At 52.6% G+C, this 13,640-nt stretch overlaps 1 protein-coding gene across 4 annotated transcripts in view; it reads left to right on the top strand.

Moving 5' to 3' along the window:
• Positions 1-13,640, top strand: part of NDRG1 (N-myc downstream regulated 1) — a 56,589-nt gene that overhangs the window by 11,104 nt on the left and 31,845 nt on the right. Inside the window, exons 2-3 of one of the 4 annotated variants that reach the window (XM_010588512.3) lie at positions 1,647-1,700; positions 2,861-2,896. In XM_010588512.3, coding sequence (XP_010586814.1) covers positions 1,665-1,700; positions 2,861-2,896 — 72 coding nt within the window. In that variant the 5' untranslated portion in view covers positions 1,647-1,664. Of the gene's footprint in view, positions 1-1,646; positions 1,728-2,860; positions 2,897-13,640 lie in introns of those variants that run through there. The other 3 variants (XM_010588510.3, XM_010588513.3, XM_023546028.2) reach the window with 3 other exon arrangements.

Below are 13,640 nucleotides of genomic sequence, written 5' to 3'. Positions count from 1 at the left end.
AGATGAACACAGATGAAGGGATTCATAGGGTGAGGTCTGGGAGGGTTCCCAACCCGGAGCGTCCATGTCCTCAAAAGGGACGTGCTACCCTGCCATGTGCATCGATGCCTATCACCAACCAGGAAGCCCGTGGGGCATCCGAGTTCAGAGCTTTTACCTGGGGTCTCATCACGTAATGCACACTCTAAACTTTCCCCAGAGGTTCATCAGTGTTATAAGATAGTCATGAGGTATTGCATGGTGGGTCTTTCTGGCCGGGCCAGCCGCCACTCCAGAGCGCCTCATCACCTCACCTAACCTGTCAGTTAGGTGTGGTCTAGGAGTCCTTACCAAACCCACTGCTGTTGAGTTGATTCCTACTTGTGGCAATCTTGTAGGACAGAGTAGAGCAGCCCCATAGGTTTTCCAAGGCTATACTCTTTACAGAAGCAGACTGCCACATCTTTCTCCCACAGAACCTACCTGGTGGGTTCCAACCTCTGACCTTTTGGTTAGCAGACAATTCCTTGATCACTGTGCCACCAGGGCTCCGAAGTCCTTACTCAAAGACAGTTAAATTCCAAAGTATTTTTTAGAGATTATGTCTCAGGAACTGAGGACAAAGAATGATTTCTTTGGGTAAACTTAATGTAAACCCCACAGAGGGCTTTGGTCAGGCTGTTCCAATCCAATCAGGAGTTCTCCAGTCCAGAAGGTCTGGGTCTGAACCAGGAGGATGGTCTGGGCCCCTCTCTCTTGTCACTTTCTCCTGTTCTCCTCTGCCCCACCTGCCACACCGAACCCTTACTCTGGGGTCTTTGTGCCTCACCCCAGGTGTTGGCGAACATTTGATTTTCCCAATTTGACTACTGATCCATAAGAACAAACATTCATACTTCCAGCTCCCAAGAAGCTTTCTCCCCAGGGAGGCAATCTGGCACCATCCAAATCCCTCCTGAGCACTGGCCTGGTCCTTCTGCGCCTGCCCCGTGGCAGAGCAAAAGAGCATCTCTTGCCCTGCCCTTTTGTTTTCTCACCTCCCTGCTTTAGCTCATGGCATCCTTTCTGCCTTGATGGTCTCTTTTCTTCCTCAATCGAGCTTTCAGTGCCAGTCACACCCCTTGGCATGAGGCTGTTCCTGCTTCCTGCCCTCCTCCCTCCCGCCACAGAGCAGAAAGAGTGCACAGAGGTAGATGGGAAGAGGTGTCTGTCACTGCCTGCCCACCTGCTGGGGTTAATTGTGAGAATAGAGCAGGTTGCAACATGTAATGTGCCTGCAAGTGGCGGGCATTCTGTGAGCTTCTGTCTCCTTTCCTTTCTTCCTGGTCGTCAATCTGGGGCTTCCTGACTTTGGGGTTGGTGAGGCGGGTTCTCCTAAAGTGTGGTGAGAAGTGTCCTTTATGGTGGGTGAGCCTGGACTTGGTGGTTTGGAGTCCCAGTCCCTCTGTTTCATCAGAGGGAGTTGCATCTATGAGCCTCAGTTTCCTATGCTGAGAAATCTACCTCCCCCAGCCCCCAGGGGTCAGACCGGGACTGGGCAGTGGGTTTGAATGGGGCAGGGTTAACACTTGTCCTTCTGCCTTCTCATTTTTTCTCCTTGAATTTGCTTCCCTTGGAAAACATTCCTCAGTGGAAGTACTGACCTCCTGACCTTTGTCTCCTTGCAGGCAGGTGACAGTAGAGACATGTCTCGGGACCTGCAGGACGTGGACCTGGCCGAGGTGAAGCCTTTGGTGGAGAAAGGGGAGGTGAGTGGGGATGTCCCTGGCTGCCCTCCCATCACAGCACATACATGTGTACACACACACTCATACATGTATGTGCACAGCACACATACACACATCTGTGTGCATACATGCATGTATGTACACATATATGTGCACGCACCCACTTTTTCCTTGTTCCCAGTAGGTCCTCTTAGGCAGGAATGCAAAGGAGGGTGACAGGCACTGGTTCGAGTCCTGGCTTGGCCGTTAAGTGCTGAGAAGTTGTTGGTAGGTCCCTTGACCACCTCTCTGGGCCTCTAGCCACACCTCACTGCTCTCTTTTATAAAGTGAGGGCATGAAACTACGAGTCCTCTAAGCCCCTGCCACCTCCGAATATCCTGAGGTTCAAGGACATGCCACGTGAAGCCCAGTTGCTCACAGGCCCTCTGCACCCGTAGCTTAGTGGTTAAGACCAGTCCACACAGGTTCAAATTCTGGCTGTGACAGTAGGCAACATGTGTCCCTTGGCGAATCATCCAGCCTCTTCATGCTTCAGTCCCTCATCTGCAAAGTGGAACCACCAGGACTGACTTTGTAGGGTGGCTAGAGCATCTGCAGAGTTCAGAGTGTTGGAACATCTGGTTAGAGAAAGCGATAGTACCAAGAAGGAGCACACACAGAGAGTCAAAAGCTGGAGCTGGTGAGGTATGCAAGGACCCAAATCCATGGCTTTTAGGAGTAGTTCATGAGAGATGGGATTTTAATCCAGAGGCTGGGCAGCCATGGCGGGAAAAAGAAATTAAGAAGGACGATGACATGGTCAGGTTTAAGTTTTAAAAGTTTAGCACATGGATTGGAGACAGAGAGATCAGTTGATAGGCACTTACAATCCTGGATCTCTCAAGCTTGTGGTCAGCTCAGAACTTCAGATCTTTATTCACCACCTTGGGGTATATCAAGACTATAGTCAGAAAAGAATCCAGCTAAGGTATCTACTTTCCTGCTGGGCTGCTAGTCTTTAAGGTGAAAAGGACATTCTGTCTTTGTTCAGAATTAGGGAAACACCACAGGGGAGGGCAGATATAGACTCAGGCCTTGAAGGAGCCCCATGGTTTCTGCCATGGTTTCTCTGGCCCAGAAAACTGAGCACTGACCACCTGTCATTTCTCCACAGACCATCACCGGACTCCTTCAGGAGTTTGATGTTCAGGCAAGTAGAGGGGGTCGTTTTGCTCTTCCCCTTTCCTACCCCATCTTCTCTCCTTCTTGCCATTGGTTTTAAGTAACTCATTGTTCAAACCTGTGGGGTAAGGGGTGAGAAGACGTGGTCTCAGCTAGATCCCCACGCCCTAGGCAGAACGGCACCGGCTGGTTTGGGTTCTGGCCATAAAGCAGGAGCCGGTCGTTCTCTGTAAAAGCGGCACAGAGAACCAGCCCCTTGGGCCTCGCGGGGCTGGGCAGGGCTGCAGGGCCTGTGGGGAAACAGCCAGACTAGATGGGCTGAGACCTCATGATGGGACGGAATGTAAGGAAGGCCTGATGCTCTTGGCTCCTGCTTGGGAAAGTGAAACCAGCCTTCTCTGCAGTTTGCTGGCTCACGACTGAAGCATGTCCATCCCCCTCAGGGGTGCGTCTAGAGCTTTCTCCAAAAACAAACTCTCAGGAGAGAAGGCTGGCCTCTCCTGGCTGAGGGCGGGGTGTAAAGCCACAGGCTAGGTCAAACCTGGGAGCTGTAGTACTGGACTCATTATTCCAAAACTTGTGGGCCTCACACATTCCAGGACACGGGAGTGAGGCAAGGAACCTGAGCACATGTGGGCTTGTGAGCTCCGCTGGGGAGAGGACAGGTGCTCACAGACAGGTAAAGTACCATTGAGATTCGCTCACCCGCACATCTACCTGCGGCTCACACACGTATCCCAGGCTGCCAGCACGTTCTGAGCTCTTCATCTCCATCACCTATTCCATTCCTCCCAGGCCCCTCCCCTCAAATAAACACCTTGCACATTTACTATTTTGTCTGCTAACTGCAAGACTGGCAGTTCAAACTCACCCAGAGGCTCTGCAGGAGAAACACCTGGCAAACTGCTTCCGTAAAGATTACAGCCAAGAAAACCCTGTGGGGTGGCTCTCCTCTGTCACGTGGGGTCACTATGAGTCCACTACACAGAACCTAACAACAACAACCCTGTTTGGCAAGGAGACAGGGCGGTACAAGCGGTTTATGATCGGCTGCTAATGCAAAGGTTGATGGTTTGAACTCACCTGGCAGCTCTGTGGAAGATAGGCCTGACACACTTTTTCTGTAAAGATTACAGCTTAGCAAACCCTATGGAGCCCTTCTACTCTGTGACACAGGGGATCGTCATGAGTCAGAGGCTGACTGGATGGCAGCTAATGACAACAACACTGTTTTACAGCTGGGGAAACTGAGGCACAGAGAAAGAGGACAGCTAGAGAGCAGGAGGTATGACATCTGACCTACTGCTGTTGTCTGCACCCTCGTGAGAACAGGGAAAGATGGGTCACGGGCAATTGTAGCTTCCAAAGTGCAGCCAGCTGTGACAGCCACAGAGCAAAGCTGTAAACGGGCAGCCCCAGGGGCAATCCAGTCGTCCCAGTCTGGGCTGGACTGGGCTGAACTGGACTGTGCTGTGCTACCTTTCGCCTGGCAGGAGCCACCAGAAACTAATTTCTCTATCACTGAAATGCCACTTTGTCATCCCCATGCACGGTGCTCCCCCGAGGAGGCAGCTCGCACACTCTGGTGGTGCCTTTCTGCAGCTGTGTGGTGCCGACCAGGCTGCCTCGGCATCCAGGCTGCAGTCCACCCAGAGTCGGCACCTGAGGGCACGCTGAACTGCCCAGAAAGATGGCCTCACCCCCACCCCCACATTTTGGCTTGTTGACCCAGGGCAAGTTCCTCCACCTCCTTTCAGCCTCAGTTTCCTCATCTGTGAAATGGAAAGAGTCACTCCAGCCTTGGTTATGTGGCAGGGTAGAGAGGAGAGCAACAGGACAGTGATGTAGCCTACGGCAGACTTAGGCCACCAGTAACAGGCCCTGTCGACTCACCCTATTGTGGATTTTTAAAATCTCGGCTATCTATTCTGGAAAACCTAGAAAGGGTAGTTTGTTTGTTCCTGGTGATGTAACTCCTCACTTTTGTATTGTGCTTAATAGGTGTCAAAGCACTTTTGTATGTTCTTGTCCTAGGAGCCCGGTGGTACAGTGGTTAAGAGCTTGACTGATAACCAAAAGGTCGGCAGCTTAAACCCACCAGTGGCTCCTTGGAAACCCTATGGGGCAGTTCTACTCTGTCCAATAGGGTCGCTATGAGTCAGAATCAACTCGATGGCAATGGGTTTTTTTGGTCCAAGGACACAGGTGGTTGGTAAAGCAGAGAACAGCACTGTGGCGTGTGTTTCTAGGGTGCGTGTGGAAACCACCACCTCTCACTCCTTAGAAGAGGAACCCAAACAAACACATAAACAAGTAAGCAAACATGACTCTTCAGGTACTAGGCGCTGTGCAGCCAGGTGATGGGGTAAGATATGGCTGGGGTGTGTTTTAGATTCAAGGTCAAGGACGGTTTCTTGAGGCCGTGACATTGAGCTAGATTCCAAATCACCTTTGCACTCTCTATTAAAAAGAAAAAAAAAAATCTGGCCAAGAACTGAATAAGACTTCCACAGGCATCTCTTTAACCCACTGCAGGGTGAACTGATGTAGGACTTAAGACTCCAGGCACCCTGATGGCAAAGCACTTCCCTGTCTCCGTCTCCTGGGTTCCTTGTCTGCTCATTGAAACCTCTGGCCAGTTCTTCAGGAGCCGCATCTGAGAAGCCCGAGCTGCTTTATTTTGTGAACCGGAAAGCAGCCAGTGTTATTTCTTGAAAAATATTTGGCACTTTAGCATTTTCACTAACGCAGGCAGACCCTCCCTTCCGACCATTCCCAAAGGAGTCAAGAATGTAAGCTTTTTTTCTTTTCTTTTTTTGGCACGGAGCAACATGCAGTCTGCAGCCCTGAGCTCCACAGCAGGGAGAGTCCCTGGAGGAGCTGAGATGTTGTGGCTGCCAGACCAGATGGCACTGCGGCCTTGTCTCACTCACCCTGGCTGACATCGCCCTAGGGGGTCTGTTTGTTTTGGCCTGGGTGATGTTTTAGGCAAATCACTCGGTGCGAGGCATGAGAGGTCCTTCCAGCTGCTCTGGGGACCCTGCGTCGCCCCTGCCCGGGAGAGGTTCTGAGCCCGCAGAGCCTGGGCTGGGCGAGCAGCTGGCTTGACGTGCCTTCACTGGGAAGGGAGACAGTTTGATCTGGCTCAGCAGGAAAGACTCTGGCGTCAGGTTCTGGGTGGTGAGGGGGGAGTGTGGAGCATTTTGGGTTCTGGCTTATTTTCTTTGGCTAAAATTTCAGGACTCCCGGAGTTGGCAGATGCAGCCATAAATCTTCTGCTTAGGTGGGGAGGCTGAAGCCTGAGAGAGGAAAGACTTGTCAGAGGCCCCGAGGGGAGAGGAGGGAGGGAGAGGATGACTATCTGCCCACCCATTGTCTCTCTGCATCCTTGCCAAGGTGGGTGATGTTACCAATATTCAGAGGTGTTCAGGAACCTACCAAAGGGTACTATCGAGATGCGGGCTGTGGTGGTTCAGAGGCAGAATTCTCACCTTCCATGCAGGAGACCTAGGTTTGGCTCCCCACGCGGTGCACCTCAAGTGCAGACACCACCTGTCTGTCCACGGAGGCTTGTGTGTTGCTTTGATGCTGAACAGCTTTCAGCAGAGCTTCCAGACTAAGACAGACTAGGAAGAAAGGCCTGGTGATCTACGTCCAAAAATCAGCCAGTGAAAACCCTGTGGATCACAATGGTCCAATCCCATTGTGCATGGGGCTGCCGTGAGTCGAGCCAACTCAACGGCAGCTAACAACTGTCACGATAGCCCTCAGTTTAGGTCCATCTGACTCCTAGAAATGTAGCAATCATGAAGTCGTAATAGCTGCCCTCTCTTGCGCACTAACTGTGCCAGGAACTGTGCTGAGCCGTGTTCCCACATCATCTCTTTTAATCTCACAGCCGCCCTGTAGGGGAGATGCTATGGCCATCCCCACTGCACTGAAGATACAAGGCCCAGAGGAGTTTTAAGGGATTTGCCCAGCATCACACAATGACAAGGTCGATGGCAAAGCCTGACTCGGTCGTCACATCTGGAGCCAAAGTCCATGTAATTAATGTGGAGAGGGAGCGGCAGATTTGAGGCCACTACCCATAATCCCCAACTCACAGAAGTTTTCTATTGCCCCAAATTGCCTCTCCTGTTGGAGTTAATTGGAATGGATTTCATCCTCCTGAATCTTTAGTTATTCGGATGGTTTGATTTGATTTGGTTTCCATGGGAATCTGTGTTTGTGTGCTCCCCAGGGCTCTCTGGGAAATGAGTTAATGTCACCCACAGTGCCTGGGGGGAGATGACTGGTGGGCAGGGTCTCTGAGGTCTGGCGCTCCCAGACTGGTGGGCTTGGGCTAGGGTTTGGGGGCATCAGTCTCTGTCCAGGGGGCTGATTTCTTTCCGTCCTTCTGGAAGCAGACCAGCTCACAGGGAAAATGGAAACAGTGACCTTTTACTAATTTCTTTCCTTCTGCATAGTTGCTTCTTGTTCTCATGCCCTCTGGCTGAAGGTGGGCAGAACCCAGAGGCTTGGAAATCCTCAGCCCACCATTTCCTATCCCCTTCCGCCCCCTGCCCCACTTCCTAGCAAAGCCAGTGGGGCTTAGAAAGTCCCGGGGACAGATGGCACAGACACTCATCTGGGTCAGAATGAAATGAGGCTTTGGAAAATAAAGCCTGGTGATGCCTCCGCTCCATTGTGGGCTTCCTGGGACGGCCCTCCTGGTGGAGGGGGGACGAGGGGAGGGCCGCCCACCTGCCCTCCAGGGGTGCAGCTCAGATTGATCTCCAGGGGTCCTTCCAGATGCCCCAGTGTGGGCTAGGTCAGGATCCAGTGTAGACGGTGCTGCAGAAAACACACAGTGGGGCAGAAGTGGGTTCGCATCCAGCTCTGTCGTTTGCTAGCCAACTGGTCGCTTGACCTCTCTGGGGCTTAGGTTTCTAACCTGGGGCCAGGGGCGAGGGGTATCACTGACCCCTAGGATGCCTAGACCACTAAATAAACACAGCATCAGGCTCAGCAACACGCTTTCTTTGGCCTTCCACCCCCACTCCCATTGGTCCATGCTTTCTCTTTCCATGAAAGACTTTCCCTCTAATTCTTTTTCCTCTGGAGACTGAGGTCCTCCCTGTGGGCTCCAGTTCCACGCTGTCTTCCCAGACTGACACCGTTCACACACAAGCCCACTTCCTGACTCTGTAACTTCCTCTCGTTCTCCTGAGAACTTCTTTTCATGTTCTCGAAGTGATGACAAGATCAAAGGAGCCTGAGTAATGAGAGGGGTAGCCACCCGTCCAGCTGAGGTCTTATCTTCCAAATGTTGCCAGTGGGCCCCGTTGTGACCCCAGGGCTGGGGTGGGAATTCGGCATTGAGAGCCCAAGGGCCTACCTTGAATCTTAGCTCTGCCACCTACAGCTGTGTGCCTCTGGGATCTTAGCCAGGGCTTTGAACAGGTTTGTCAGGTTCCAACCCCGGCTGAGAATTTGCATCTCTAACAAATTTCAGGGCTCTACGTAAAAAAAAAAAAAAATTATTTTTTTTTTACTGATGATGCCGGTTAGGGACCAGTTCTGAGAACCACTAGTAGAGCAGTGGGTCTCAAAATTTATGACACATAGGAATCACCTGGGGATCTTGTTAAATACAGATTCTGATTCAGTGTGGTGAAAACGTGAATTCTCAGCAAGGGTTAAAACTGGAAGAATCAGTTTGAAGCCCTGATCTTTCTACTAACAGCCAAGGAGCCCTGGTGGAGAAATGATAAAGTGCTTAGCTGCTAACCAAAAAGGTGGTGGTTTGAACCCACCCAGCGGCTCTGTGGGGGAAGGATGTGTCTGTTCCCGTAAAGATTACAGCCAAGGAAACCCATGGGGCCGTTCTACTCTGTCTCATGGGGTCACTATGAGTTGGAATGGACTCAATGGCAAAGGGTCATGGGTAAGCAAATGCTATTGTGTTCCTCCCCCACACACCCTGCCCTTACTTAATGGAAAGGATCAGAAGATCAAAGACCCAGCCGTACCTCCCCCTCCCCCTCTGTAAGGACAGGCCATAAACAAAGATGGCGGGGGGGGGGCGCACACTGTTTTACAAAAAGATAGTGGGATGAGGGGAGCTGGCATTTCTCGGCATTTTCTCTTGAGTCTCTCGTGATTTGCTTTCCCCGCCTCGACAGGCGGTAATTTAAGGCTGGGTCTGAGTAGCCACTGCGGCCTATTTTTCCACAGTGTTGTTCCTCCCCTCTCTGGCCATGCCTTGACCCCAAGGTAGGCTAGACTGAGGGAGGAGGTGGCAGCCCAGCTCAGTGGCTGACTTAGAGCCTGTGTGTCATCCTCTTAGAGCCAAATGGGTTTAGTGTGTCCCCAGAGCCTGCTGGGAAGGAGGGGATTAAGCACGAGGCGGCAGCAGCCGGTCCCCAGAGACTCGGGGTCATCCAACCATCAATTAAGCCATCAGGGCTGGCTCTTATGGCTGCACAGTAATGGTCTCTGGAACGTTGTCTGTAACTACCAAAGTGGGGGAAGACGTTGCAATTTGCAAAACATTCCTAGGTCGCTGCTGTGGTTTCAATCTTGGGAGCAGCTCCCTGGAGCAGGTGGGCTTGCTGTTGGCCTCAGTTTACAGGACAGAGCGTCTCAGAGAAGGCTTAGCTCTTGGCCAAGGTCATATGGTAGGTTCATCATTAGGGTTAATGTCATCAGCAAGCCATTGCCCTTGAGTTGATTCTCACTCACGGCAACCCTACATGATTCGGAGTAGAGTTGTGCCCAGTTCTGAGATTTTTCAGAAGTAGGTCACCAGGCCTTTGTTCTGAGGTACTTCTGGATAGATTCGAACTGCCAACCTTTCATTTAGTAGCCCAGAGCTTATCTGTCTGCTTCACCTAGAGATCCCTTCACTCCACAAATAATGCCCTAAACAAGTAAACGTTTGCTATCCTCACTAGTCTAGAAGGCCTAGTACAACTGGCCATGAATGTCCCCAGCCCTAGACTCCTTCCAGCTTACTGCTCTCTCATCCTGAGCATGTAGCTTTTGTCCTCACACTTGTAAGATGGCTGCTGGAGCCCCAAACATCTCATCCACGTTCCAGGTAGGGAACAGGTGGAAGGGTGAAAGACTAAACTCATTGAGGCCAAGTGTGGCCCGTTAAAGAGACTCTCCTGGAAGCCCCTGCCAGTTCTGCTGATATCTCTGGCCAGAAACGAGTCTCCCGCCCATCCCTGGCTGCAAGGGAGTCTGGGAAGGAGGGAATTTAATGCTGCTGCTTGGCTCAAAATTGGAGGTTTTTCATAAAGAAGAAATCAGGTGTTTGGGAGGGTAACCCACAGAGTCTGCCGTTAAAAAAAAAAAAAAGAAGCTCATTGCCATCGAGTCGATTCTGAGTCATAGCAACTCTACAGGACAGAGTAGAACTGCCCTATAGTGTTTCCAAGGCTGTAATCTTTGCGGAAGCCAGGCTGCCACATCTTTCTCCCGTGGAGCAGCTTAGTGGGTTCAAACCACTGGCTTTTCGGTTAGCAGGCAAATGCTTAACCACTGCACCACCAGGGACCCTTTAGTTTATATAAAAGCTCCTTAGCCACACTGACAGCCAAAGGCAGTGTAGACTGTGTGGATCCTTAAGCATCCCCTCTAAGCCACACCCTGTCTGCAGCACAGCCAGCCTTTCCCTCTGGGAGTTGGAGGCCTGGCTGGGGAGGCAGTTATTAAGCAGATACTTGTCATCGTGGGAAGTGCTACAAAGAAGAGAACAAGGGGCCACGTGTCCTGTGTACCGTGGGTGGCAGAATAGGCCTCCCCAAGAAAGTCCTGTTTGTGTGAAGCCTTTCCCAGCCTGACACACCTGCCTGCAAAGACACACACACCTGCAGTGTGTGGTGGGGGGATGGATAGAGTAGATTGCATTCCTCTGTCCTGTACACCAGTGTGTCCCAGGCTGTGCTCCAGGAATTGATGGTCCTTGGAAATGCTGGGAAGGAAACAGTGATCTGCAGTCAAAGAAATGTGGGGAAGCTGGCTGCCTGCACCCCGTTTAGAGGGTCCCAGTTCTTGGCATAACACCTGCCACAGAGTGTAAAACAGAGACTCAAAGAGCACAGGCTTTGGACTCTGTCTTGAGTTCAAATGATGCTCCACCATTTTAGCTGTGTGACTTTGGGCAAGTTACTTAACCTCTCTGGGCCTCAGTTTCTTCATCTGTAAAATGTAGACAGTACTTACCTCCGGGGTTGTTGTGTGGATTCTATGAGAGAACATGCTGCATATCCAAGGTTCTGCCCACTCGCCACGGTAAAACTCTCTGCTACGTGTACTGGGAATCCCCTTTCTGCCTATCGCTGTGTTCTGAGCTATTTATTCCTTCGACTTCTGAAGACCCCAGGGCAGAGGCAGCACTCTCTCCAGAGGCTCAGAGGGGGTGGGGGAGGGCCGAGCTTGGGCTTGAACCCCAGAGGCTGCAGGCCAGTGGGGAACACTGCTTGGCCTGCGCAGGCATTTATTTTTAGAGGGAGCCATGCAGTCAGCTGGGGAGATGGGGCCGGCGAGTCAGAGGGGACAATAGAGACTGTGGGGCCCACAATGGACCATTGTTCCAATTGAGTTCGGGGCCAGGCCTGGGCCCCCGCAGATGATCCGGGGCCCCACCGGGGGCTGGTGCGTGGCTCTGTTGTTGGTGGATTTTTCCAGAGCTTGCTCTGGGCACTGAGGGGAGGAGAGAGGGTGTTGGGAGCCTCGTTCTGTGATAAGCCCCTGGAGCAGCTCTGTGCTGGAGCGGGCCGCGCCTTTGCTCTCTGACAGGCAGCCCTAGCAGTTAGCGGGTGTCTTCCTCCCCGTCTGCCCCGTTTCCCTCCTTGTGAGTGTTTACACCCTCCGTGCGGTTAGGGCTATAGGACTATTCTCCCCATCCCACAGAGTTGAGTGGAGGCTGAGAGATGCACCCCTGGGCACCTACTTCCCAGACTCCCTGAAAGACTTCTAGTTGCTTGCTTTAGGGGTCATCAAAGTGAGGGCCAGTGGCCCCCTGCATCCCACTGCCTGGGCTCCGGGGGGCAGGTTTTTGTTAAAACTGAGATCCTGCTTTCATATTCTGGAGGTGGAGCCTGGGAAGTGGCTGCCTTTATTGATCTTTGAGCCAAGCTTCTCAGAACCATCAGTCTGACAGGATTGGGGAGCTACGCTGCTCTGCCTCCCCCCACCCCTGAGGCCCCCCAGCATGGATTAAATCCTCCTCCTCACTATCCCCAGAGTGCCCTGTGTGTCTGTATCAAGCTCAGGCCTTACTGCAGCCTCCCAGGCCCTCTGCTAGCTACCCTACCACCAGCTCCCGAGTGCTCATCCATTCATCCCTGGATATCCCCTCACCTCCCGCAGGTGACCAACGGGAACTCCCATATACCACTACTACCACCAGAGGCCCTAAGTCGATTCCAATTCACAGTGACCCCGTGTGTGTCAGAGTAAAACTGTGCTCTGCAGGGTGTTCAACGGCTGTGACCTTTTGGGAGCAGATTGTCAGGGCTCTCTTCTGAGGCACCTCTGGTTGGATTTAAACTCTGAACCTTTCAGTTAGTAGCTGAGCACTTAACCATTTGTACCACCCAGGGACTCCACTACCAAAAACCAAATCCATTGCCATTGAGTCAATTCCGACTCACAGCGACCCTGAAAGACAGAGTAGAACTGCCCCCTAGGGTTTCCAAGGCTCTAATCTTTATGGGGGCAGACTGTCACATCTTCCTCCTGCGGAGCGGCCGTGGGGTTCAAACCACCAGTCTTTTGGTTGGCAGCTGAGTGCTTAACCACCGCACCACCAGGGTTTCTTTAGGGACTCCAATAATAGGTGCTTAATAAGTGTTTGTTCAGTAAAATGGAACTGCTTTGAGTTTTTGTAGGTAAGAAGTAGCAGAGGTGGGATTCTGTCCCTGCCCTGTGTGCCCAGCTCCCCCACATCCCACTTTCTAGAAGTAATCGTTCACAGCCCCAGAGCAGCTGAAGGATGGGGCACAGTCCTGGCTGTTGAATCCTTTGGGCCCCCCAGTATCCCCCAGGGAAGTAGGCAGGTGCTGGGCTGGTCCCTGTGTGTCCCTGAGAGCTGGGCAGGAAGGCAGGTGCTGGGCTAGTCCCTGTGTGTCCATGAAAGCTGGGCAAGTAAGCAGGTGCTGGGCTGGTCCCTGTGTGTCCATGAAAGCTGGGCAAGTAAGCAGGTGCTGGGCTGGTCCCTGTGTGTTGACTAGAACTGGGCAGGTAGGCAGGTGCTGGGCTGGTCCCTGTGTACCAATGAGAGCTGGGCAGGTAGGTAGGTGCTGGGCTGGTCCCTGTGTGTGAACTAGAACTGGGCAGGTAGGCAGGTGCTAGGCTGGTCCCTGTGTACCAGTGAGAGCTGGGCAGGTAGGCTGCTGCTGGGCTGGTCCCTGTGTGTGGGCTAGAACTGGGTAGGTAGGCAGGTGCTGGGCTGGTCCCTGTGTACCAATGAGAGCTGGGCGGGTAGGCTGCTACTGGGCCGGTCCCCATGTGTTGATGAGAGCTGGGCAGGTAGGCAGGTGCTGGGCTGGTCCCTGTGTACCAGTGAGAGCTGGGCAGGTAGGCTGCTGCTGGGCTGGTCCCCGTGTGTTGATGAGAGCTGGACAGGTAGGCAGGTGCTGGGCTGATCCCTGTGTGTTGACTAGAACTGGGCTGGCAGGCAGGTGCTGTGCTGGTCTCTGTATACAGATGAGAGCTGGGGAGGGAAGGGACCTGCCCAAGTCCACAGGGCCGCCGAGTGGGTGGTCCTAGCCGAGCCC

This window comes from Loxodonta africana, chromosome 14 (assembly GCF_030014295.1).
Source record: "Loxodonta africana isolate mLoxAfr1 chromosome 14, mLoxAfr1.hap2, whole genome shotgun sequence".
Classification (NCBI taxonomy): Eukaryota; Metazoa; Chordata; class Mammalia; order Proboscidea; family Elephantidae; genus Loxodonta; species Loxodonta africana.
Note: the sequence above shows the minus strand (reverse complement) of the source record. Positions and strands in the feature narration are given on the sequence as shown.